Genomic DNA, 27,984 nt, shown 5'->3' with positions numbered 1-27,984 from the left:
GATTTGTTCTGGTCAAAGTGCAGGTAGGCTTTTAGAGTAGGAAATGAACAGGATACGCCTGCCTAAATTCATGCCTCTGAAAATCTAGACTACCTTTGATTGTATGCATGTTAGTACTGTTTTTTACTGAGGTGGTATTGATCTTTAGAAATGAGAATGTTGGTGGACCTAGCTTTGGAAATACAGCCACATCATCCAGTTAGTGCCTGCTTGCTTTACTTTCATGGTGACGTGAAAGAAATGTTACTCTGCTGTTTTATTTTGATAAATGCACAGCAAATAAAAGTGTGTAAACAGTTACCAGAACACAAATCTGCCACTTGCTGGCTTACCCTTTGCTATCTCACAGATGTTTGATAAATCATATTTAGTTTTAGCAAAAGGTGTTGATAACCTTGTTTATATAGAATGTTTTCGCTCTTTCAGAAGATAAAAGTCCTTGTCTGGAGTTACAAGCTTAATCAGGAATTATTATAAATGTGTATCCTTTACAGGAAATTTCTTTTAACCAAGCGTGCCCATATGGAAGCTGAAGACAGTGAGGTTTGCCAGCTGTATGCATTGAGTGAAGAGCCAGCTGACATGGGATTTGGCTTAACAACAGGTATTGAATGTAAGCTTGGCTTGTGGGTTTTTGGGGGTTTTTTTAATCATTTCTGTGTTTGCAGCTGCACAAGAAAGGCTCTTTTACTTTAAAGGTCTGGGTAACCTTCTCTCTGATTCTCTTTTTGTCCTCCCCTTACCATGTTTAGTTAATAATAACTTTTCACAAAGCATGGCAAATCCCATGCTCAAACTTCAGGTTGTTTGAATAAAGCATCTTTGTTTCATTGTAGCGTTTAAAACCCTCAGTCATGGACTTTTTAGGAAATGTACAAGCATACAGAATGGAAACGGAAAAAACACAACTAGACAGGAATTAGAACATAGGAATAGAAGGGACCGACTATGTTGATGAGTCCAGTCTGTATGTCTGTCACACGCACTCAGATGACCTAGAAGACATTTCCCAACACTTGTAAAAATACAAAAGACCTCCTGTGAGAAAAGAAGTCACAGGTTCTAAAGTTCTGCAGATAGCATGCAGGAGACCATTGAGGCCATCACACCTGTGTTAAAAAGTAGGGGGTGTTTGTTCAGTAAAATTCCCGGATGGTGCTAGGCATTGAGGCATGTCTTAGCTACAGAAGGCAGCAGAAATCTCCAGTGGTCATCTTTCTGTCTGGTAAGATCTGCCTGTCTTCAGATCTGATGACATTTTCAACCCTAAGCATTTGATCACTGTGCACAAAATCTTTAGTCTACATGGCTTAATAACACTGGAAGTACATGTGCATCCCACCGAACAGTTTATAGGCTTGGGCCTATCTCCAGTGTGTCTCAGAGAAAAAAAAATAGAGAAACCACTTTACATCTGTTAAAGAGGGAAGAAGTTTCATCCTGGTCCTTGTGGCTAGCATAAGTATGAAGAATGAGATTAACACAGTGTAAACATGATATAAGCAAATGTTATTGACAAATAACAAATATGGCTTATTTTACACAAACAGCAACAAACTGGATACAAAGGATTCCAACCACAGCTTAAATGTCTAGGATCCTTTTTATCTCTTGTAGTTTACTCTATCAACTTATCAAGCTCCATCAGAGCACAGTAGTTTCCTTCCTCTTACTACCTTATTTAGAAACCATTATAGAGTACGATCTTCAGATGGGTAGAAACGCTATTATAATTTCCAGCCTCAAAGTGTATGTGGACAATTTATTGCTGCATGCTGTTTGTGCTATTCTTATCCTTTGTTATCTTACTTCTTCGCTTCCAATTTAAAAAGTTACCATATCCCCTCTCCACTTTTTTCCAAATCATCCAGCAAACCCCGAATGTAACATCTTCAGCCTGTTCTCATTCTTTGAGGCAGAACCTGTGGCAGGACAACTAAGAACAGGTAGACCAGTGTGGGTTTTCCACTGACCCAAACCAGTAGCCCATTCATCCTTTGAGGGAGGAAAAGATTTTCTCCCACTGCCAGGTAAACGAGATAGTCTGCCCATTGAAGTGAAAACAGTGTATGCTGCAGAACTAAAGATAGTGGGTTCTGACTGTATTGATAATTTGAGGCAAGATAAAGAGCTGTTAAAGTTGCACGGAATAAAACTTAGTTTTCCTTAGCTTAAAGAAAAAGAAAAATAGACCATTACTTGCCAGAAATGTGTTACAAATAACATTATTTAAATTGCAAAGACAGCAAGACAGCTACCGAGAAATGTTGCGTTGACATTTAACTGTGCAAACCTACATTTTGCCTATTTGTGCATTTGCATTATAAGAATCTTTCATGAGATCACATGCTGTTCTATTCCATAGGCTTCCTGCCTCATTTACACAATAGAGGGCAAAATCAAGTGGTATAAGCAACTACAAAGCTAGTATTTCCTGATTTTAAGTATTTAACTTTATAAAAATAACATTATTTCCTGACTTTTTTTCTGTGTTATAGCATAGTATAATCAAATCTTCTGCTTTTTAGTAATTTTATGCTCAAAGTAATAGCAGTGATAAGTGCTCAGCCCCCTTACAGTTAGTATTGTTTCCTATTGCACATCTGGATTTAATGATGTTCATTTTGTTTAATTTCCCTGTTTAGTGTCAGAACTGTGTGTGCCGCATGCAGTTTCAAGTGACCAGCTATCTTCCGAAAACCTCAGTGCAGCTGTGGGACAAAAGATCAGCTCCCCCAACAGGATTTTCTCAGATGAACATAATTATGCTACTATTGTTATTGGTTTCCCAGACCTCCTGGTAAATGCTCAGAGTTATTATACAATGAAGTAATATGATCTCATTTATTCTGTAACCAGTTAAGTACCTGTTTACCGAATGATGTGGAAAAAGAAGGAAATGACAGTAAATGACAAATCCATGTAGTGCGTACCACTTGATAGGGTAGTCTAATCCAGAGGGATTTCTGTGGAGTTTGAAATAATAAGAAATTGGACAACATAATGTCTAGCACAGACAAAGTTCATTGTAGGTAAGTTCTGAATAGTGTTGGCTAGAGAAATATTTTCTAAATCATGTGTTTTTATAGATTTTTAATTAAATATAACCACTGAGGAAAAGGACATCAGTATCATTTTGGACTGTTCAGTGTGAACATTTTGCTCAGTGTGCAGCAGCTGGCAAGACTCTAGATTTAAGAAAAAGAAAAAAGATACAGAAAATGGGGACAAAACTATGTAGTCCCTTCACTATTTAATAGTGTAGTTAAGTGTAAATACTGTATGTATCTGTGCTCACTCCGGTAACACAGTTAGGAAGGGACCAGAAAGGAAAGTGAAACTTAACAGTGTAATGACTAAGGCTGTTGCAAGGAGTGGAGATAAACATAGGGAAAATAAAAGCAGTATGTTCTTTGGATTTATTTATATTAACTACCTGATGATACATAAAAAGGGTGGTCCTTATGGAATAAATAATTCTATGCTACGTTTGCTTAATAAATTGGAGCAAACTAGAAAATTTAACTGTTAACAGACATGAATTTTTGGGAAAGCCAAGTGATGGAAGAAAATACTCTGAAATTCAAAATGATTCAAAAGTGTTTTGGTCAATAAGTCATTCCCTATCTTTGCAATTAGTTACTGAGTTTTACTTGATCAGTATTTATATTACCAGATTGATTATACTAATTTTCCTATTATTTATGATAGATGTGAATTTATTGCTGGAAAAGGGAGGTCGTCTAGAGGAGGGAGTACTAAAGATGCTACACACTTCAAAACCAAGACTGGTGATAAAGCGTTTTGCTCTCCCTGATTTAGACCAAGGCCCTGTCATTCCTTACACATAGTTTTAAATGTCCATGTGAATGTCAGAGAGGGAGTTCTAAAGGTGAATGTGAGGGTGGTGGGACAAAACTTTTAGTGTTCATGGTGTAGGTGTTTACTATGAACAAGGTATCTAAGCTCTTACTCATAGTAGCAACGCGCAGCTGACCAAACGTAGAGACCTTCATCGATGTAAAATGATTTATTCTCTAGGCTCTACTGACTGTAGCGTGAGATGAAGCGCCTGGCTCACGTGCAGACACCTACATTTATGTCTCTGAACCTGGAACCAAATCCCAGCCTTAATGCCTAGCTTTGAATTCATTACTGAAATATCTGTTTGCATTTATCTACATTAGTGGAAACTTAGATTATGGTAACAGTTTGTTACATAGTGTGATTCCAAATTAGGTTATTTCAGTGCTTTGTGTTCCTGGTTCAATGTGATAAAAAACGTTGATTCAACATCAGATCTTCAAAGAGTCTCAATTCCTAAAACTTGTGTAGGTGATCTGTTGTTTTTCACTCCTATAGGAGTTTTTAATGACAAAATAATCCAGGTCTTTTCCTTGTCATGTGGTGACATGAGAGGTAACCGCAGTAACTCCATTTGATTTGAAATTAGATAAGAAGTGGAATTTATCAAGAAACGTTTGTTCTTAGGTTCGATAATAGTAACATTTTGTTCAGTAGATTCCTTCTCTCTTGCAGTCTCCTAGTGAAGTGTATAGCTGGAAAAGAAACTCCTCTTTGAGTCACAAACGTGCTTCTCCTTCTGATCCATTTTATTACGGAGCCCGGAGGAAAACAGGAGCTGCAAAACAAACCAATTGTGTAACTTTATTGGCTTCTAATCAAATAGTCAGAATTTTAGCACCTGGAGATGTACCTTTGAAAGACATTTACCCAAAAGGTAAGAGGTTCATATACTTTTGCTGCAACAGCGGTACACACTTGTTTTTGTTTTTTAAACTGCAATCGCTCCTGAATTTTTCCAAAAGGTTTTAAAGAATCACAAAGCAAGCATTTGAGGAGGAATGAGAGTAGTTGCACTCATTTTCAAAATTAATTTGAATCTTACTAACATGTTGAAGTATAATTCTGAGGAATTAACAAGCTACCTAGACTGTGAATATCCCAGTAGATGGGTTCTTCCTTTGTCTGCCTGGGGAACCAGCTACAGGAATATGATCATTCTAGTTCAGCAATTGGCCTTCAGCAGAATAATAGAAGTTATTTCAAGAATGCATGTGAGCCTGGCCACTTCTGTGTCCTTCTCTTCATACTTTCTCAACATTTGCAGTCATTTTGTTAGGGTTGTTGCAGGGGACATCCCTGCCTCAGCCTTGAAATCTTTTATGGACCTGTTGTCCACAAGTTTGTCTGGTCCCTCTTTGAACTTGTGTGTTTCCACAGGAAGCTCAGAAGCTCACTACACTCTGTGATCAATGATCTCCTACCGGGTTTATCAAGTGCCCCTCGTTCTAGCATTGCAGGGTTGGGTGAATAACAGTTCTGCGTTCACCTTAACCATCACCTTCATGATTTTGTAAACTTCAGTCACATCTGCCAAACTGAAGAGACCCGGGCTTTTTAGTTCTTCTCTTGTTGCTCATGCAACATTTACATACAGCAAAACCATCCTCCACTTGTACACTAATAAAGCAGATATAGACTACATACCTTCAGCTTCTTTGTGCTGCCATGCCAAGCTTTCTGTATCATTGTATCATTAGCTTGTTCAGCTAGTAACTAAAAATATACCAATTAGTGCTAAGTAACGGCATTTGTGAGTTTTGCATTAATTACCTCTAGAACTCACCAAGGAAAGGTCACTATCAAAAGAGAAAACCCCCAAAATATTTGTATGTGGTAGAATGGCAGGGTTTTTTTGATTGATCAGCACAATAAAGTATTAATGATTTGTTCTGTTTGTGAACTCTCTGTCCCAGAATAAATGCTTTATTCAAAATTAACTCCCTTTTACAAAATAAATGATCTAATATGTCTGCCCACATTTAACACAGATTAACTTTTCTGTGTAGAGAAATCCTTTCATTTACTACTAAAAAGATAAAACATTTACTTGACTAAAGAAGCAAAGTCAAGGATATAAACAGGGAAGAAAACTGAAGTTACCTACATTTGTAAAGAAAAGGTTAGCTTTTGAAAAGACTAAACTTAATAAATCATAATTAGAGTTAGCATGATGATCTTAGAACTAATTATACCCCTTCAGGCTCTAATCTTCTCATACTTTAGACACTGCTGAAGGGTCAAACTGGGTCATTTTTTTTTAGGCCTTCATGGTAAAAAAAGAAAAACTAACTCTGAAGTGGATGGTATAACACTTCAGAAGGTAAATCTTCTAAGCTTTTGTTAAAATTAGTTTATTAATTTGGGAGTGAGGGAGGGATACAGTGCTTCCAAATGACACCTAAAATCGAGATCTTGTCAGTTATTTCTAAAAGTCTGTTAAGTTGCTGTGGTATATAACACTTTATAATGCTAGATCAATATAATTAAAAACCAGTGGACATTCTTCACGAATCCTGGATACCAGTGACCTGAGCAAATTATCTGTCTGAGAATTGCCTTCTGTCAGAGCAACTTAATTTATATCTCTTGTTATAGCTGAACAAGTCACTAACTTTTTTTTTCCCTCAACTATATATTAATGACTAGTGATTGATAGCTTTAAATTTGTAGAAAATTTTATGAGGTATGGTTTGTACAGTGCTTTATGGCTATTTAAGTTGAAATATTTAAGGCCTTCTTGAAGTTGATTTTTCTTTTCTAAATGATGTTTTAATTTATGATTTAGCAAAATTATCTTAACTGAATCATGTTCAATCTGACCTTACTGATACAATTAAATTGGACCTGATCAAAACTAGGTTTTGTGTTCCATAGCCTTTTTTTAGGACTTCAGACATCTCCATTTATCAGATAATGGTCAGTTTTTCTAGCGGAGGAGGAGCTATGAGTGGAGTCCTGCAGAGACCTGTGCTACACAGCATGGTTGTGGGGGAAAAAAAAAAAAAATGAAAAAAAGAATGAACAGTGAGGTGACAATGTTTGAATCATAGAATATTTGGGTTGGAAGGGACCTTTAATGTCCTACTCCCCTGCAGTGAGCAGGGACATCTTCAACTAGATCATGTTGCTCAGAGCCCTGTCCAACCTGACCTTCAATGTTGCCAGGGATGGGGCATCTACCACCTCTCTGGGCAAACTATGCCAGTTTTTCACCACCCTCATTGTGACAAATTTCTTCCTTCTATCTAGTCTAAGTCTACCCTCTTTTAGTCTAAAACCATTACCCCTTGTCCTGTCACAACAGGCCCTGATAAAAAGGGCCAGTTTGATGTACATGAAGGATGAAAGAAAGAGTCCTAATTCTACATCTAGAATGATGGAGCTGATCAGATCAGGTCTCAGGACCATGGTTTTGGTGTTATGATAGATAGTTTCACTAAAACGTCGGTTCAAAGCTGAGCAGCACTCAAAAAAGCACACCAATTGTTAAGAATTACTAGGGAAGAAACAGAGAAAAAACAGAGAAAATCTCTGCGTTGTTGTGTAAATCCATGTGTCCTTAACCTAGTATTGTCATTGTTATGGCATGAATCCAAAATCTTTCAAAGTGAAAAAGGGAAGACGGAAGAAGAGTCATGCATTCATGTACATACTTGGAAGGTGGGATTATAAGGTACTAGTCCTTACTGTGCCCATTTGAGATCCAGTATTTGGAAGCCTTTCTGCTGGGCTATTGTTTCTTCTGGAGTTTGCCTCTCAATCTCACTAATTGACAGAATTTTTAATTGAATGCATATTTAATTGCTACCAGTAGCTGGTTAACAGTCTTGGTCCCTTGGAGATTCAATGTTACTTATTCCTGATTATGCTGCATAATTCTTGGGGGCCTTTGGGTGTTCTGTGATTCTGTGCTTTGTGCTGTTGTTTCTGCATTGGAAACCTGTAGTTACTTACCTACAAAAGTTGTATAAGACTTTGTTTGCAAGTCTTGGTATCCTTTCCTGGGAGATGATATAGTAAAGCTAAGGCATTCTATTACATAAAATCAAGTATGTGGCAGTCCCCTGAAGTTCTTGTGCAAATGTCTTGTGTTGCCTTTGAGAAGTTGTTTCATATTTTTGGTTTGCGTATCTATCATGGTTTCTTTCTCATCCTTTTGGACAACTGGTCAGTTCTGGCACCCAGCATTCAATTTCTATTAATAATTCAAAGTACTCAGCCAACCTCTAGTGTACTCCAATATGTATTACCAAAACTGTTCCAAGAACAACAAGCAAAGAAGTAATTTCCTTTATGTTTTATTGGAACTGTAAACCAGGATAATAATTATGTTTGAAAAGAAACTATAACAAGTAATAATTTCCCAAAAACTGCCAAATAGATGTAGGGCCACAAAATATAAACTTAGACAAGAGGTCATGGCAGAATCCAGCAAATAAGTACTAATGTTTATTCTAAAAACAAGGCTATAGAAATGAGGGCTACTTGAGAGCAAATATTTACTTGGATTCTCATCACTTTCCATATATTAATATAAAATAACAGTCTGTTACTGAGTGCGTATCTCTATTAGTGTGACAGTAACTGGAACAACATGTAGTGTAACACACACAGTTACAGGAATAACCTCAACACATCACTGGGTCCACCTATTTATATAGGGACAGGACGACATGTTTAGACTCTTCTTAACTGACATTTGTCAGACAACTGGCCTATTGCAATGCTTCACTCTCCTTGTATACGAAAAGCTTTTCCTAGTATCCGTCTTTTTTGATGTGAACAAAACTGAATACTTCATGTCACCTCCAGTCAGGATAATACTGCTCTCTTTACAAGGATCTTTTCGATACCATGGGGCATGTGTTTTTTCAAAAAAAAAAAGTCTCTTTTTAAACGAACAAAAAGAAGTTAATACCTTATATTTGTCCTTATCTGTTCTAAGCTCTTTGTCATCCCCAGTACTATCTTGTGTGTCTAGGTTTTCCTTGTTCGATGTTTGATGTTTGAAGTTTGATGTCTAGAGCTGCACATAGCTATTCTTCATTGGGCAAAAGAGGAACAAACTGCACTTGTTTAGGTCTGATGTTCATGTTTCATCATAAGATTCTTGACTGCAGTTCTGGGGCCTGACCAGTTATTCCTGTCTTGCATTTAAACATTTGATTACCTTTTCTTCATCTTCCTACTCTGCAAACCTTTGTCTTTTTGTAATTTTATTTGGTTGATTTGTGTTTTCTCTCTAATTTATTAACTTCATTTTTTATTCTTATCCCACAGTTCTACCCCTTCCAGTTCAGTATCAGCTCTCTGTTCTGAATCTTCATCAGAATTTTTAATGTGTATCTTACTCTCCATTACTGCTGAAGGAGAGCGCACATTTCAAAACAGTAACAAAATCTAGGCAAAACAAAAAGTGCTCTGTGGCCCACAAACATGCATTTTTCCAGAACTTTTTTTCCTATTTCCAATGTGTTTGATATTTCCATTTTTATGAAGATGAGTAAAGTCAACAGATATACTACTCTATATATGCAAACTATAGATATGTAGATAGAGTAGGTATGCATAAAGTGCTGCTGTGGGTTATTCTTTGTGCTTATTTGAATTTTAGATCCCCTTATACTGCTGATCTTACTGGTATTTGCTGTGTGCTATATGCAAGCATTAACACTTCTGCAGGTAACATCAGGCTCTCAAGGAGGTAAAAGATACATTTCAGAAGGAAATCTAGACTTGCTTTCATCTTGTGACAATGGTATTTTATAGCCATACTATGGAGTGTAATTCAGTCTTCTGGTTTCTTTTCTGAAAAACTGAGGTTCCTCCATTTATTCCAGGCAGATGAAAGCCAGCTCCTAACTGGAAGCCACTTCTGAGCCCAGGCAGAGCATACTCATATGTTGGCAAAAGCCAGTGTAGGTGCACACACACACACACAAATTTATTTCTGAGGGAGGGACCATAGTATTAGCTGTATTCATTAAACTGTCTATAAACAGAATATTAAATGCCTGATAGTTTAGGGCTACTTACTGTGAAGTTATAAAATCTTTGCATACTGAAAATCTACCTGCAAAAAGTGTTCAATTTAAGGCAAGAACATTTAGGTTAATATTATAGAGACATTTTCAAGTGGGAATCGTAAGCACAATGTTGTGAAATGTTCCTCAATATGCTTTTAAAGTCAGATACACAGCTGACATTATCTTCTGTGACGGATAAAAGCAGTGAGTTAGGGAATGCAGTAATGCCTGATTTTGTGAGTAGGGCTATATTTGTGTGTAATTTTGACATTTCCTATACAAATTGTTCTTTTATAATTGTGCCTGTCTGGTTGCTGACTATCCTAATAGTAAAACAATTCCATATTTGCAAGTTATACTCTTGTGTTGAATGTGAAAGCTTATCATTTTCTGACAGGTACTGTATAATGAAATGTTAAAATTTAATCTGCTAAATGTAAATGCAATAACCAGTTAATCATGCAGCAGGAAAATAACATGTTTGTTTATTTTCAGATGTCACTCCTCCACAAGCTGCTGGATACTTGGAAGTAACAGATCTTAACTCAAAGAAAATCAAATACATTGCTATTCCTAGGTAACTGATTTTATTGATTAGAGCAACCTCTGTCTTACAGGAGGAGCAAAGAGAATTTAGTGTGTATTATTACTTCAGGACAAGCAAATATTTCTTCTGATGTGGAAAGTAATAAGAATTCATACCTTGTGTGTAAAATTCTGCAACTGTTGCAGCATATTTTTGTCAACATTTTTTATCTATTTACTAGGTGATACCAATGAAAATGTAGCAATTAATTAGTAAATATGAAAGGTTTTTATCTTCTGATTTTCATTCCCTTTGCTCTTTCCCCCTCTTCACCCAGTTTATCCTATACTCTCATTTTGTTTTGCAATCTTCAGTTTCTTTTCCTTTTTCTCTATCTTTAGGGTCTAACAAAGACAGCCAGAATGATCCAGTGCTAGGTGTTAGTAAACCAGGAATCAAGTTCTGGTCCAATATAAACTTCACCTTGAAAATAACTTGAGCTTCTCTATATTTTGGTTCTCCCTTTGGAAAGTATACATTTCCTCACAAGTATCTTGTATGATACATTAAAATAGCCAGACTATGTGGCTTCTGTTTGGTTTTAACATCTGTCTCACCATTGTAGCGCATATTTGCAAATGTTTTATGTTATAAACATATATTTTGCTTACAAATTGCCATCTTCCACTGCAATAATAATAATAAAGGGTTTTGTTTTAAACAGAAGTCTCTCAAATTTGCATGTTTAAATAGCACTTGTATGAAACCTACACATCAGAGATTTTACACTTTTTTTTTTTAATTCTATCCATTTGATATTGGTTTTGAGAATATTAATTGATTCTCATTTAAATTAATTCTGCTTTATTAATAATCTGTTGAATTTTTAATTAATAGAGAATTAGTTTTGGACTGTTCACCATTTTATAATTGATCCATTGCCCTACATCTTACACAGTCATTCAAAAATGTAAGGCATTAACATAGAAATAGTAAGGAATCACACTTTATTTTACACTAGGATTTTATTTTATTTTACACTAGAAATTACAAAAATGACAAAGCCAAACTTCAACATCATGACCCTTAACCTAGTATGAGAATTTAAGCTACTTATGGCAAATCTGAGAAGTCCAAATTTTAAAATATGATCCGTTAAGAATTGATAAATGAAGTGACTTTTCATATCCATGAATAGTTCTGTGCTAAAATCTAACCACCTTTCCTCCTTCTGGCATAGTTAGCCTGGTCAAACGCTAAAATAACTCTTCTTCAGTTGAATTAGTACATGGCGATTTCAGTCGTAGGTAGAGGCGCATGTGTTACTGCTTCTTTTATCTTTGAACATTATTAATTTTAGTATTAGTGGAGGTTGCCAAGTCATTATGCATTGTCATTCAATGCGTATGCATTGTCATTCAATGCGTATGCATTGTCATATCAAAAGTACTGAAAAAATGCAAAGAATCTTTCCTACTTTATCTAAATTTCGCTTAATATTATGTAGCTCTTATGCCCTCTCTCTCAGCAGTAAATTTTTGTCTGCAACTTGACTGTTTAAAACAGTGCTAAGACTGTCTGTGCATAAAGCTCTGTCATCTTTAAATGGGTGTTTAAATCTTCATTTTTTATTAAAGCACTAGAGAAAGCTGTTCCTTTAAGTTGATGGAAAGATATTTTCCTCAGTGCCCAAGTCATGTTCTTTCCTATTTCTTTTGTAGTTTTGTATTTTTCTATAACATAGTTTTAAATTTTTCATATTCTTTGTGGGTTTTTGTAAAGACTGTTTTCAGATGGATGAGATGTAGCAGTGGGTTAGGCAACACGTTCCCTTACAGCCTGGTCTTTTATACTGCTTTTTGTACTGACAAATATCTTTTGGTCATATCCAGTTTCAGCAGGTGGAATGTTTCAGCTGAAGTAGTGGGTCTATAGGGCTTAGTTATAGTCTCTCATGGAATGAAGATGTAATTTCATTTAATTGTCACCTTAACTACAGAAATAGTCATCCTCTTTTTAATTGCAGCTTCAAGAAAAATCACATTAATTCTTGTTTTGCAGATCACAATCTCTCGCTCCGTATACATCTTGGCTCTCTAAGATCTCGGACGCTGATGCCCTTTTGGCACCACTGGGCAAAGTAGGTTTGGTTAGTGTGGACATGGGAGGTGGTGTGAGGCTTTGGGAGACCGGGCTGGACAGCCTCCAGCGGTCGCTGCAGGACTGGAGGAACATGATTGGCCAAGAAGATGGTCGTCCTGTGCAGGTAGGAGTTTACAAAGCTGAAGTGAAAAACATTTCACAAAATAAGTTGCAAGTGAGTTTTCAGCTCAGAGAGGGGTCGAGGGAGAGCTGTGTTGAATAACACTGTGAAGTGGAAATATGCCTGGGAGAAAAACTGAATAGATGTCTTCACTGAAAAAAAAGACACAATAGCTTAATTAAAAAGCTTATTTGTGACCCCTGTAATTATGGTTACTGACAGTCTCTTTGTCTTGCAGTGTTTGTATTTTTTGCCAAATTCCAGGACATTTAAATGCAAAACAATTCTGTATCTCCTGCTGATTTTTAACTGCTACTTTCAAATGGAAAATAATGAAATTAATTTTTAAGGAAAGCATATACTTTTCCAGAGTTCAAATACTTGGAAAAAATTACTGTGTTTGTACTTCAGAGAAGAAACTTGAAACCTAAGTGGAAGATGCCATGAGTTCACAGTAGTGCCTTTGGCTAATTTCGAAAATTATCCCAGTTGAGCAGAGTCACAAGGGTCTCCACACAGCTATGGTCTCATGAGGAATGTTTAGGTAGATGTTGGAAATATACAGCATACATACGTATGCTGTGTGCGTACGTATGTATACACATATGTATACATAAGTGTTAATGTACTGGCTAATATATATGATCACCATTGCAACACAGAGGGAAAATTCAGGACTGTTCAACTGCATCTTTAATTTCTGTTAGTGATTGGAGAGGGTATCACTTTACTTCGAATAACTAGAGTGTGCTTCAGGAGGACTTCGCCACTTTGGACTAGGAAAATCTTGCCTCTGTCTACCATTGCAGTTATTTCTGTTTCATGAATTTCTGTAACCACTTCCACAGTACATTAGAACAGGAAAACAGGATGAGTCTTTTCTAAATTAGATCTCTCTATATTTTTATTTACAAGGTGTCCAGATATCTCAAGTGTGAATGAGATTTATTAGGCCGAAAACATAGCTGCTCTTTCACTTTTCCTACTCTGACCTCCCTTTCTACAAGATGTTCTGCAGTTACAGAAACTTGTGCAAGAACTAACATGTTCTTGTTCCTGGACCTCAGCAAATGCCTTTCATAAAAGTCATGAGAAAAGGAAACTGTTACCCAGTAGCACGGTTGTGTAGATGCTTGTTGCTTTACCAGTGCCATTTTTATTACCAATGCAGTAGCACTAGCACCATCTTATGGTCAGATACAGTCGGTTTACACCAGCCCAATTTAATCTATTATTCAAATTGACTGTAGAAATGAAAATTGAGCCAGGGGGAACCGTAGAGTTTTATTTGTTTTAATAGTTGTTTTTCCTTCTTTTTTATTCTTTGGATAACTTGTAATTTCATTCAACAGTGTTACTGTACTGTCAATCATAGTCAACTAAATATTAGAGAATACTGGCTTGGAAAGTACACATAAGTCATTTAACTAGTAATATCAAGTAACCATTTTAAGAAAAGGCCAGGAAGTTTTCCCACAGTCACAAAGCAGTTTTCTAGCTCTGTTGTGGAATTTCTCTCTCCTGACAGCCTGCCTTTCTAATTAGTAGGCACATTCCAGTGTAAAGTCTTCTTAGAGTATTTTTCTTCTTTCCTCTGTCAACACAGCGTATAAAACTCGTCAGTGGTTTGCCAGAACTCAAAATGGCATACTGTTTGATTTGAACTAAAGGGCTGAAACAAAGCCTCCTATGTGATCTTCAGACTTCTGTTTCTCTAATTTACGTGCTTTGCTTTAAATAGAAAGATATGAGACCTAAGAAACTTTGTTTAAAAAGGCATTACAGAGCAATAAGCAATAAATTAAATCTTTTATTTTATGTACATCTATAATAAGGTAATAGATACGTAGTTGCTGTGTAAACTCTATACTTTGCTATTTGGAGATGAAGGCCTTCACCTTTCCTACTTAACTCAATTTTTCAATGAACGTAGACATAAAAGCAGTACTTTATTAAGGCGTTCATTTTTGGAAAGAAAAGGATCCTTTAGCTTGAAAACATACTCATGTAGATTCCCTGTGTAAGGTAAGCATAGCAAGAACTCCAGTATTTCATGTTCTAGAGCCAATTTCTTTGCTAAGAAAGCTGCAGCTAAATGTTTCCTGATACTTGTTTTTACTGAATTGAAGATATTTTGAAGCCACGTTCATTCAAGTGTATGAAAATCACCTTCTTTTGTATAATGTTTAATGTTCATGCTCATATTATCTTGGAGTCTAACGAGGCATCTCTAATTTCTTGACTAAACCCATCATTTCCAATCATCTTGTAGCTCACTTAATGAAATTGTCAGTGTTCCACATATCACTAGAATTCATTCCCCATCCACCTCCAATTTCCCCTTCCCTAAAATCTGCCAATGATGCATCCCACAAAGCTACTATAGGCTTGGCAAAGCTTATTAGCCCTTCATGGTGATGTTTTAGACCAACGTGAGACCTTTCTAGGTGGTTGGGAACCACTGGTCTGCAAAAACACACAGAATCTCTCTGAAGCTTCCTGACTTTTGAGAGAAAAATAGAGAGTTTTCAGTATAAATACAGATTCAAAGAACTGGAAACAAATCTTCAACTAGGCTTCAGTTAGAACTATTGGTAGTATCTTCTAGGGCTGCATTTTGGCTTTCACAAACACATTAGTTCTCACAAATAGGCTGGATGTACATAAGCAATGAAACAGAGGAAAACAAACAGCTGTTCCATTTATAATCAGTAATTAGGCTCCCTTGATAAAATGTCATGGCAGTCTTCCAAGTAGTCAACATTTATTTTGTATTGTTGATATAGAGTCATAGAATAGTTTGGTTTGGAAGGGACCTTTAAAGGTCATCTAGTCCAACACCCCTGCAATGAGCAGAGACATCTTCAAACAGTTCAGCTTGCTCAGAGCCTTGTCCAACCTGACCTTGAATGTTGCCAAGGATGGGGCATCTATCACCTCTCTGGCCAGCCTGTTCAGGTGTTTCACCACCCTCCTTGTGAAAAATTTCTTCCTTCTATCTAGTCTAAATCCACCGTCTTTCAGTTCAAAACCATTACCCCTCATCCTATTGCAACAGGCCCTGCTAAAAAGTTTGTCCTCATCTTTCTTATAAGCCCCCTGGAAGTACTGGAAGGCTGCAATAAGGTCTCCCTGGAGCCTTCTCTTCTCCAGGCTGAACGCCACCAACTCTCTCAGCCTGTCCTCACAGCAGAGGTGTTCCATCCCTCTCATCATTTCTGTGGCCCTCTGGACACACTCCAACAGGTCCATGTCTTTCCTGTGCTGAGGGCTCCAGAGCTGGATGAAGGACTCCAGGTGGGGCCTTACCAGAGCAGAGTAGAGGGGCAGAATCACCTCCCTTGACCTGCTGGCCACACTTATTTGGATACAGCCCAGGAGTTCAAACTGCTGAAGTCTTGAGATTACAAAAATAGTTTCTGGAAATATGGTTTATGTTTACATAAGTTTGCATTTCTATAGGCAGGTCAGAAATTTTCTTCATTTATTGAAGTTTTAAACTCAAAATATGACTACAATATTCTGAAATTATTAAATTGGAGTGCCTAAAATACAAAATCTACATAAAATACTGGATTTTCTAAAGCTATGAACTCTACTGGAATCCAAAACTTGTTGAGCTTTTTCACTCTTTGGTGTTTCTGAGAACAAGGTCACTTCATTATCAAATATCTGAAAAGAATTTGAAAGACAATTTATTTTTAAAAACTTGCCCTGAAAGTTTCATGGCAGTAGACAGACATTTTTAAGTTTGTGTTACTTTTTGCATCAAAGGGTTATTGATAGAAATTAAATTGAAAAAGCACTGATTACATTCTGATACAGTTGGGCTGTTGTTTTTCAGTAAGCACTGTTTACCGTTATGTCTCATTTAGATAAAGTACAATGCTTGCATAAATATAATTAAAAGGTGCATCATTTAGAGGTATTCCAATAGATGGTAAAACGCTGTGCCCTTTAGGCACCTGAAATTTCCACAACAGCATGTCTTTCATTTATCCATGATTATCAGCAAAACCATTTATTTCTGTATTCCACTTAATGTTCTCTTGCTGTAGACTGTTGCTCAAAATGTTTTAAGCTATATACAGATTAAACGCAGAATTTCATTGTTTTCAAAAGTCCCAGTACATGCCCAAACCTGTTGGGTGCATAAAATGTACTTGGTCAAAGATTACAAAAGTATTGGCTTGTAATTAATGATAATACATATCTGAACATTGAAATTGAATCACAACATTTTGGCAGTCCTTGTGTAGTCCTGATCTAGACAATATCACCATGCAAAATGACATCGCAAAGCTGAGGGTAGTCTCTTGTTATTTCAGTACCAAGATTGTCCAAAGAACTGATCTGATTGATTAAAAAAAAAAATATTATTGTAATCTGAGATTTCTTTGAGGTTTATTTTGATGGGGGGGTTTGTATCTGTATTGTTTGATCTATGCATGGAGCCTGCAGTAGATGCATCATCTCTTATGTCCATGAGATGAGTTTTTGAAACCACAGTGCTGTGTGTTGTGGCTGTATATAAAGGCCTAATGCGTTAAGTAGTTCCAATTCTTTTGATTTGCTATGGACTCTTCTCTCTCATTTTTAGTATAGCAAGCCTTCGTCATAAACATTTAGGTACTTAGTTGGAAATGAAATCATATTTTCATCTAAGCGAATAGTTAACAAGAAGGAAAAAAAAAGAGAGAGACCGTTCTATTTTCCCATCTTTCTGCTTTAATTCTAAAACAGGAGCACAATCTCCTGGTAGATTCCAGATCTTAAAGTTCAAGGCCCGCAGTACACTGATTCTTCAAGGATGGTTATTGCTTACATCTCTTTGGCCTGTGACAGAGGCCCGCTCTACATAGGTGTTCTGTATAGTGTGTGTTTTCTTCAGAAACTTAAAAATCTGAAATGTTTGGCTCAGGTTGTATTTGCTGTGAGAGCTCTGGCGGGTTTCTTAAATGATCCAGATTCAGCCAATAAAACGTCAAGATCACACACTGTAGGACTGAACAGAGGAAAGATACAGCACATGCGAATTGAGTGGGCACCCGGCTTGCTGGTGTTTAAAAACAGATAAAGTACTTCGCATTGATAGCTCAACTACCAGATGTTTCTTTTGCTTCAGGTAGTAAAAAACACCTATACTCCCCCATGAGTAAGTGCATGCGCCATGTAGAACCTGAATAATAAAACACCTCCATCATCCCAGCTCTTCAGTCTCAAGACAGATGGGCAACACTCAGCTTAAAAAATCATGTACTTTGTAGGTACATGTAGGTACACTTTGGTCCAAAGGAAGTGTCTACAAGAGACACTGACACCTGCTCAGAGCAGTTTTCTAGCCAGTGGGTCAACAGCTCAAAACATTTCGACAGCCCGCGTCACTGAAGACCACTCACATAGTGTCTATCAGTAGTAGTCCACCTATTGGGGGAAGACCTTTATTTGGACAATTCCTTAATATGAAACCAGGCCCTCTGAGAGACAAGAAACAGCCTGGAAATGTTCTCTCCCTTTTTTTTCTCCCCACTTTTTTTTTGTGACTTGACCTGGTCTGTCTGTTTTCTAGCAAAAAGCCAACTGAACAATTAAGTCGCATTGGAGTTCACAGCATCACAAAACTGAGATGCTGGAATGAATCTAGAAGAACACATGAATGAGAAAAAAATCTTTGCTTGCTTCTCACCCACGGTTTGAACAACAAATGCACTAGGGACAGTTCTGCAGTAGTTTGTAGCAATTCATGCAGTACTGGCCCAGCTTCATTCTCTTAGAAGAGGTCCTAGACGTGGACAAATTCAGCATGACTTGGATATATTTTGGATATGTTTCAGGCCTTAGCAGTAAAAGGAGACATGAATGAAAGGTGTGTAAGAATAGGGAAGGCTTTAGATGAAGGTTTTGGGAGATTTCATTCAAGATCTTGTGCCCTGAGGAACTGACTGAGAGAATAGTTTTCTGTCAAAAATGAATGCTTTTAGTCTCAAATTGCGATTCCTTTTCCCAGTAGTGCTAGAAGCATGTTCTTTTGGTTTCTGCTGTGACTAGTTAACATTGTACTGATATAGTGTTTCCACAAAGCATGAATCATTGTAACTACCTAAATGGAGAAGTGAAAAAAATATTTCTTCATCCATCCATAACCATTTCCCTTTAGACACCCCTAAACATTTAAATATGTAATTATTGCAGCATCTGGAGCCAGTAAGCGTTATCATTGCTTTCCAGAGGAGGGAAGTGAGACATAAGGAAGGCAAGTTGCTTGTTCAAGTTCACCCTGTATGTCTACACTGCACTGTCAGATGTGGGGTAAATGCTGTATACACCCATAAGGATATATAAACATACTTTGTATCTGTGTTGCCAAGCTGAGTAGCTTGAATGTCCTTCAATGCTGCAATCAGTACAAACATACCTTAAATAGGGCAAAAAAACACATATAAGTGCAGTGCAGCCAGCTAAGAAAACAAATGTCAACTCCAGATAGCTCGAAGTTGAAACATACTTAGCTGAGTATAGACATACTCAGCAAAACTCATGAAATGCAATAAATATTTTTCTCAGATTTAAATGGCTGTCTTCACGGTCATATAGCAGTGCTCAAAAATGATAACAGAACACATAAGTTATTCTGTGTCCTGTAAACAGCTAGAAGACATGAACATATGGTTCATGTCAGTAATGTAAAAGGGCAATGTATATTCATTCATCACTAATAGCTAAAAAAATTAAGGGTGGTTTTTTTGTGTGTCTTAACTGCTCAAATCATGGTGCAAGGACTTTTTGCTAAAAACACCGTTTTGATGAGTTCAGTAACACTCAGTAGTAGTTCCCAACATGCAGACTTTCTTCTGCAATCCATCAGTTAACCTTTAGATCTGATGAGGGCAAAGGCAAACGCTAAGTAGCTATTATGGGATGCCAGGTCTATCATTAGAACTACATTTAAAATGTGTTCCTGTCCTACCTAGACTTCAGTTAAAGCCTGTGTTGAACGGGAGTCGAAGTTGAGTACATTTTTAAAGTAATGGTAACAACAAAAATGTCAAATTTATTGTTGAAGTTAGAAGAAACACAGTCATTCGTAATGAGGTAGAGGGGTGCACATATGTAGTTGTATGCATATATATGTTCTCACACATATATATTTACGTATGTGCACACATCCTTACACACATTGATATACAAACACAGAAAAATTCCTTTTTTTGGCCAGATGTCATACCTGGATGTTGACTCTCTTGAATTAGAATTGCCTCAGATCGTCATAACTTTGCAGGTACCCAGCCCCTCAGGGACTGTGCTTCATAATGAACAGGAATTGGAAGTGGATTTAGAGGAAGAGATTTTAGACCAATTTAGGAGAAAGATCTTGGGATCACTGTGTTACAGATATACTTAGCCATGGGGAATGCAAAATCTACGGAGGAATTTAAAAAAGAAGGGGGGGGGGGAAGTGTCATGGTTATTAACAATCTTTGCAGTTTGATTTTGTATGGCCATTGTATGGTCAGAAGAACAAAGGCAAGGGGAGGGTGGCTGATCTGTAGTAGTGCTTTTAGTCCTGAATTAATTATAGTTAATTTTTTAGAAGGACTTTTAGATTTGTTTCTTCCATTCCCTCATAGTGCTGTTACAGAACAAAAGCAATGTTGTGTAGCACCTTTGAGTTTTCATAATATGATGACAGTGCTTTCCTTAGAGGTTTTTGAAAATCACCTGTACAGTTGCTGTGGAAATAAAACATTAACAACAAAAAGATCCAGAGAGTCTTGCAAACGCTCTCATGTATATGAACTGAATGGCTATATTTTCCTTTACAGCAGTCATGCCTTGGCTTATTAATGGCTAAACCCTTTGAAAACATGCTTCAAGTTCAACTAACTCATGAGTTTTCATTCATCGAATTGTCTTATTAAAATCTTAGCTTGTTTGTCTCCGTTTCTTTCTTACAATTTTTCACCAAAACCTGTGCTCACTAAACACCACGCAGCCTTCCATGAGCGTGGTGGAGTATCACGAGATAAACATTTACCTCCCAGAGAAGGATACATGTGGTCAACTATACACTTCACCCTGCTTCTTTTTGAGACTGTATTAGATTAAAAAAAAAGAAGCAGGTATATTGTACTTAATAAATAAGGCTTAGTTTTTACAGGCAAAAGCAGTTCAGCTTCACTGCTTTAAACATTTGCATGGACTTGCACATGAGCAGCTCCGGCAGGTTGCTGTGGCTGTGCTTGGAAATATGGAAGAGTAACACCAAGGAGGAGGAGTAGGATCTAGCACCAGACTTGTAGGCATTTCGGTGTCTACTGAGCTAAGCCTGTGAGCTCCCACTGTAACCAAGGGAGCCCGCAGAGCTCACCTTGAAGGAGACGCTGCTGTTTGTCCTGCTGTGTGGCTTTTCAGACGCCACTGCCTGTAGTGGCACCTCCGACACCTGCCTTCCCTGGGAAACCCCTGCATTTAACTGCCTGCGGTCTGGAGCCAAATCCCATCCTTGCTGCGCAAGGCATTATTTCTGGCTTTAAGGAAATGGATTCGTAGGAATGGAAGGGGGTTTCCCTTATGCCTCTTTCTGTTATTTGGGCTGAGACCAGAAAATATGTAGTAGTTTGATTCTCTGCTATCTTTATGAGGAGCAGATGAGGGAACTGGGGTTGTTCAGTCTGGAGAAGAAGAGGCTGAGGGGAGACCTTATCGCTCTCTACAACTACCTGAAAGGGGGTTGTGGCGACGAGGGTGTTGGCCTCTTCTCCCAAGTAACTAGTGATAGGACAAGAGGAAATGGCCTCAAGTTGCGCCAGGGGAGGTTTAGATTGGATATTGGGAAAAATTTCTTCGCTGAGAGAGTGGTCAGGCATTGGAACAGGCTGCCCAGGGAGGTGGTGGAGTCGCCACCTCTGGAAGTGTTCAAAAAACGTGTGGATGTGGCGCTTCAGGACATGGTTTAGGGGACATGGTGGCGCTGGATTAATGGTTGGACTTGATGATCTTGAAGGTCCTTTCCAACCTAGTGATTCTGTGATTTATTCAATTTGTATTCCCCTCAACTAATCATGCACAAGTCAATTGTTCACACTTGAAGTGCATTAATATTTTTGTTTTTATTGAGCACATTTTTCTTTTGATTTTCAGAAGCTGCAGTTTGTACCTGAAAATCTAGGGTAATGCAAGTTAATTTGATCAAATTTATTTTTTAGAGTGGATGTTCATCTGAAGAATAATTGATTCAGGAGTTTCAGTGATCCCAACTTGTTTGTATTTACTGCTCAGGATCTACTTTAATCTATAGTGACGATTTTTAATATTTTTTTTTTCTTTTTTAAAAGTGACATTTTACTTTATAACCTTTTAACAAAAATCCAGCCTTTTCCTGATGTTAAGACTGAACTGGGCAAAGCTGCAGTTCTGGATTCGAGATACAAGCATGACTAGTCCTCCCAGGGTGCCTAGTCCTTCACCCCACCACCACCCCCAGGTCTGCATTTTCTACTTTAGACGTGGTTTTTCTCACCACGTGAGGGCACCGGTGAGCTAATAACAGTGAGTTTGCTCATCTCTTAAACACTGTCGGTACAAACCCTATAAATGATGAAGAATATATGGAGTGGAGAGTTTTTGTAAGTTTGGAATAACCACTCGATGGCATTCTGCAGGCCTGTGCGGGATCCTGAAAAACCTGAAGTACTGCAGATTGCGCAGTTATCTAGTCAATAAGGGGATTACAGGGTATAGTGCGATAGCGTTTGCAGTTCCGAGATCCATGAGCCAAAACCACAGAGTTTAGGCCTGTGAGCTTTTCCTGGACTGCATGATTCATTCTAGCAAAGTGAGGAGTAGCTGACGTGTGCCGCCCCTTGAAACAAGGCGTTTGAGTGCGCGGAAACAGAAGACTCGGTAAGTTCGTATTTCTAAAAGTCTCCACTGGCTAAAGTAATTCAGATAAAGATCATCAGTTCTCCGTCGGATACTTTTTCTTATATAAATATCCCCAGCTGAAATGAGGCCCTGGCTGGAAGCACTATACAAACACGTCTAAAATACATTCCCTTTCCTGAAGATCCTCCAGTCTAATGAGGGCAGACAGACAAAAAGCAGGAGTGGAAATAACTTTAACTTTCTGTATGGAGCAGGCTGATCCAGCACAAAGTTTTTCTTTCTTCCTCTGACCTTCCTGTGAAAGCCCACAGCTCTCACGGGAGAAAATATAATCGCCTCAACACGCCGTCTTTCGGATCTCGGAAAGTCTGCAGCAGTGCACGTTGCTGACGTAAAGGCTGGAGCTTCTAACACCGGTGAAACCCTGCTGTCCCAGTGAGACAAATGCATACTAATAATTCTGCCCTTATGAAAGTTGCTCCCTAATTAATGAAAGGACAAACGTAGTGAAGATTTAAATCGTCGGATCTTTTACTGTAGTGCTAAATATTGGAGGCTTTCCTTTAGAAAACAAGACAACATAGTTGATCCTTAATAACTTACGCCTCTGCTCCTTAAGGACAGATTTGACAAGGTCCTAGGTCTGTAGAAAATGGCTTTTCTGCTTCCACATGTAATTTTTTTTCAACTTCCTTTTGACTGTGCAATGTCCCTGTGGTTTTCTGTTCAGAATATTCCAAATTATCATAGTGTGTTCACTTATCCCATCTTTCTAACTGTTGATTATTCAGGGTGCTCCAGAAGAAATGGAATTCAGTGTTTTCCAAGTTTATTGATCTTAGGAGGTGTGTAGTAGTCATGATAAATAACCAAGCTAGACATTGTCTGTCTGCTCTGGTTATATTTTGTAGTGGATTATCGTACTTAAAAAGATGATGACCTCACATCTTTTGTGATTCACTAGGCAAATTTTAATAATGACAGAGGAAAATGGAATTTACACAGGTGTTAACATAACAGAGGATCTGTTAGATGGAAGCAAATGTATGATATTCTCTCATTACTTCATTTAGTTTATCCAGCTTTTAAGTCACAGAGTACATATTCATGAACAAAAGACTCTAATGCGTCTACTGCCGCAGGGTTTCTGAGTTGGTTCTTAGAGTGACAGCATTTAGTTCAAAAGGCCCACAGCACCAATGGCTGTATTTTATATATAGCGGTTTGGGTTTTTTAGCTGGTGTATAAGAACTTCATTTGCAAGCCAGATACCCCTTTTTCCCTGTTTCACTCCAAATCTCCACCTCTTTCCCCACCCAGATTCACTTTTATTTTACAAATCTAAAATTCCATTAAAGCTATGATGCTTTGAACAGTTTTGGTATTTGAGACAGGAGTTTAATGCCTGTATGAATTTTAGAAGCCAGAGAAATGTTCACAGGAGTCAAATACTGCATGAAGCTTCACTAGTTCATTTTGAATTCTTGCAAAGTCTTACAGACAAGATAGAAAATCAAAATGAAGCCAAAAGGAGTGAAGAAATCCTATTAAACGTATTTTATACTGGAGTGTGACTAATGTTTTTTCACTTCAGGATATAACTGAAGACAATGTATTTCATACATTATTATTGTCTTGTCTAATACTGAATATCCCTTTCTTGTGAAAAATTACTTGTGGGCTCAATCTTGCACTGTTGATGTGCATAGAAATTGTGCTATTAATTTTTAGCACACAGATAAAAGCTGTACGTGATAAAGTACAAGTAGAAGTAATAGAAGCTATTAGATTTTTTTTGCCTATTTTTGCCTTTCACTAGTTTCTGTAAGTAGATTATAGAACATTTTCTTTCTGTCTTTAGTAGAATCAATTTTACAATAGAATGTAAAACCACCACAGGTAGCAGCTAGATTAGCCTTTGATTTGCCTGATGTGGAACTTTTATAAAATCTTTGAGAAAATAATGTGTATATTCATACTGCTGATAAAGAATGTGCTGGAGGAAAGGATGGTCTTGTGACCTGTTAAATGCAGCCTAGGGTAATACTGAGGTTTTAAGGCTGTTGGCAGGGGTGGGGGGAGGGATAAAAGAAAACAAAGATTTTGTTTCAGGGAAAAATCAGTCTTTTGCACATCCACTGAAATACATTCTGCATTCATGCAATACATTTCCTAATCCTTTGTGCCACTGTGGGATGGATTATTTAATGCCTTTTTCACCTGGAGAATAGTTCTGTTTTGTTAAACCAAAGTCAGTCTTCTTTCGTAATAATGTAGGGTTGTGATAAAAGATTTTTCACTGATTTTGATGAAGAATTTAACATCTCCCAAATCACCTGTAGCACAAAAGTCTGAGATGTTTTCAGTTCTTTTCCAGCAGTGATCTCCTGATATATGGCCACTCTTTGTCCACAGTGCTAAAGAAGAAAGCAAGCTATTTAAGGAAACATAGATATTTTAACTTTACAGTATTTGTAGTGGTTTTATATTCATGTAAGTCATATTTTTAAACATTAATTTATTGCATTGTAAGGAAAGTAACACATATTCTTCATTGACCATAAACTGCCTTGTTTGATATACCGTGCATTAATGAAAAGGCAAAATAGCAGATTAATTTTTTCCCTCCGTGTCCCAGGTATGTTGGGATAAGAGCAGATATCTTCTAATTTGCATCTTAGCCAGGTTCTTTCCTTTATGGTAAAAAGAGTAAATGAAGAATGGGATCTTTCCAGCCTAGATATTGCCTACATCTGCCTACTTGCCAGGGCTGTCTAATCATGCAACTAATTAATCTGTTGCACACCTCCAGAATTTACATTAAACTAAGCACCCAAATCATGTGAACTGTTTTTCTTTTTAAAAATCTTCCTGTGTAAATATTCTCTACAGCTGTAAATAAGGCAGTAGTGACCCTATTTGCTTGTATTTTGTAAAATGATGTTTTGCCCGTTTGTGTGTGTTTATTAAGTTGTGACAAGTGAAATCATACTGGTTTCAGTTTTGGTACATGTTTTTCATAGAATCTTAGTTTGGTTTGGAAAGGACCTTTAAAGGTCATCTAGGCCAACCCCCCTTGCAGTGAGCAGGGACATCTTGCACTAGATCAGGTTGCTCAGAGCCCCATCCAACCTGACGTGGAACGTTGCCAGGGATGGGGCATCTATCACCTCTCTGGCCAGCCTGTGCCAGGGTTTCACCACCTTCATTGGGAAAAATTTCTTCCTTCTATCTAGTCTAAATCCACCCTCTTTTAGTTTAAAACCATTACCCCTTGTCCTATCACTACAGGCCCTGCTAAAAAGTCTGTCCCCATCTTTCTTACCAGCCCCCTGGAAGTACTGGAAGGTTGCAGTAAGGTCTCCCTGGAGCCTTCTCTTCTCCAGGCTCAACAACCCCAGCTCGCTCAGCCTGTCCTCACAGGAGAGGTGTTCCAGCCCTCTGAGCATTTTGGTGGCTTCCTCTGGACCCGCTCCAACAGGTCCGTGTCTTTCCTGTGCTGAGGGCTCCAGAGCTGGACGCAGGACTCCAGCTGGGGTCTCACCAGAGCAGAGTAGAGGGACAGTGTTTGTCCTGGTTTTGGCTGGGATAATTTTCTTCCTGATAGCTGGTGTAGTGCTGTGTTTGGGGTTTGGGATGAAAATGACGTTGATAACACACTGATGTGTTTAGTTGTTGCTGAGCAGTCAGGGACTGTCCAGCTTCCCATGCTCTGGCCGGCCAGCGAGCAGGCGGGGGTGCTCGGGGAGCTGGGGGGGGCACAGCCAGCACAGCTGACCCAGCTGGGCAAAGGGATATTCCATACCATATGGCATCATGCCCAGTATAGTAACTGGGGGAGTTGGCCAGGGAGAGGCTGCGGCTCAGAAACTAACTGGGCATCGGTCAGTGGGGTGGTGAGCAACTGTGCTGTGCATCGCTTGTTTTGTATTTTCTTTTACAATTTTTTTTTCCCCCCTGACCTATTAAACTGTCTTTACCTCAACTCACAAGTTCAACCTTTTTTTTCCTGATTCTCTCCCAGTCATCTCACTGCAGGGGGGAGGGTGAGCGAATGGCTGTGTGGTTGTTTTAGCTGCCTGCCAGGTTTAACCACAGCAGCGTTGTACGTGGAATGATCCACTGAATGCTTGAAAGGGTTTAGTGGAAAGGTTGGTTACTTCTTTTTCACCACACAAAACAAGGAGGTATTCTATCTATTTCTGTTACGAAGGTTTAAAATCCTATAAGGAATTCCCAGCTCTGTTCGAATGTACCCAAAAAGGGTAAGAAAAATTTGATTTGGGGTGGTTTAGGGAATGGAAATAACAGTCCGTTTTTTAAAGTACAAAATGCATCCCTTTACACCTGCAGGATGGTAGCCTGGAATTAGAGTATTTTTTTCTGCCTTTTCCCTTTTCTTAAGTTGAATCTGGAGTATTAAAATAAGCGTTGTGTCTTGTATTAAGAGAATTAGATATTTGTTAGTCCTGGCAGGGCAGATGCATTAAAGCTAAGAGAGGAAAGTTCTGTTCCCCTGTGCATGGGGCAGCTCACCCCCATTAGAAAACAGAGTTTCTTCCTCAAGTAGAAACTAGCTTTTGTTGCTCTGAGCACTGCAAAGGAGCTTTTCTGGCAAGCACTCCTGAATGGGAGGCACTGACACATCCTGTGCCCTTCAGGAATTTTAATGAAGTTAACCAAATCAGAATACTAAAATAAGCTGCTGTATTAAAAGACCATCTACTCCCTAGCCAGCTTGCTGTGTTGAACAGAAGCCTATCGTAGACAAGGTAGGGTGACAGGAATATCTATGACTGAAAAATCAATCTACATCAGAGGCATGCATCCCAGACTGCATCAAGGAAAAAGTCCTTCATGTTTTACTGAAAGCCATCACTCATTTATTACTTTTCTATTCAAAGCTAGAAGGATTTTCAGCCTCAGCTGACCTCTGCTTACAAAGTCTAAAGGATGCTTCCAAACATATAACCATGAGTTCTTTTTCTGCCAGCAGTTGAGTCTAACTATATGTTCTGCACCTTGTGTTAGAGACTCAGCTTTTTACAAGACAGTAATGGAAGTATGGGCATCTAAGACAGTGAGAGTCATTGGTTGTATCTCCTGCATGAAACTTGACGAATAAAGAGTATTTCAAGTGGGAAAATACAGGAAGAGATGAGATTCTCTCTCTTTCCCTGTCTGCAATAAAGATAACTCCTGGAATTTCAGTCTTTAATTTATTGTAACAGACTTGAACAATGAGGAGCTGATGTATGGGCTTAAAATGCATGGGTGAGGAGATGGCAGTGTTGAAGGTCATGAATACTCTGAAACATGAATGATTGAGTAATAGATATACTGAAATGTTCATTTCAGTTGACCTTGCTAAGTGTCTTTTGCTGATGAAATTGGATACTATTATAAACCTGTTAATA

General features: G+C 38.1%; 1 protein-coding gene across 1 annotated transcript in view; it reads left to right on the top strand.

The window, feature by feature from the left end:
• Positions 1–27,984, top strand: part of VWA8 (von Willebrand factor A domain containing 8) — a gene marked incomplete at its 3' end in the record, with an annotated part of 194,281 nt that overhangs the window by 135,074 nt on the left and 31,223 nt on the right. Inside the window, exons 33-37 of the mRNA XM_082001198.1 lie at positions 495–604; positions 2,646–2,800; positions 4,540–4,741; positions 10,389–10,470; positions 12,481–12,685. Coding sequence (XP_081857324.1) covers positions 495–604; positions 2,646–2,800; positions 4,540–4,741; positions 10,389–10,470; positions 12,481–12,685 — 754 coding nt within the window. The remainder of the gene's footprint in view (positions 1–494; positions 605–2,645; positions 2,801–4,539; positions 4,742–10,388; positions 10,471–12,480; positions 12,686–27,984) is intronic.

This window comes from Phaethon aethereus, assembly GCF_964289735.1.
Source record: "Phaethon aethereus genome assembly, chromosome: 1".
In the NCBI taxonomy this organism is placed as follows: domain Eukaryota; kingdom Metazoa; phylum Chordata; class Aves; order Phaethontiformes; family Phaethontidae; genus Phaethon; species Phaethon aethereus.
This window is presented reverse-complemented; position numbering and strand designations above follow the sequence as displayed.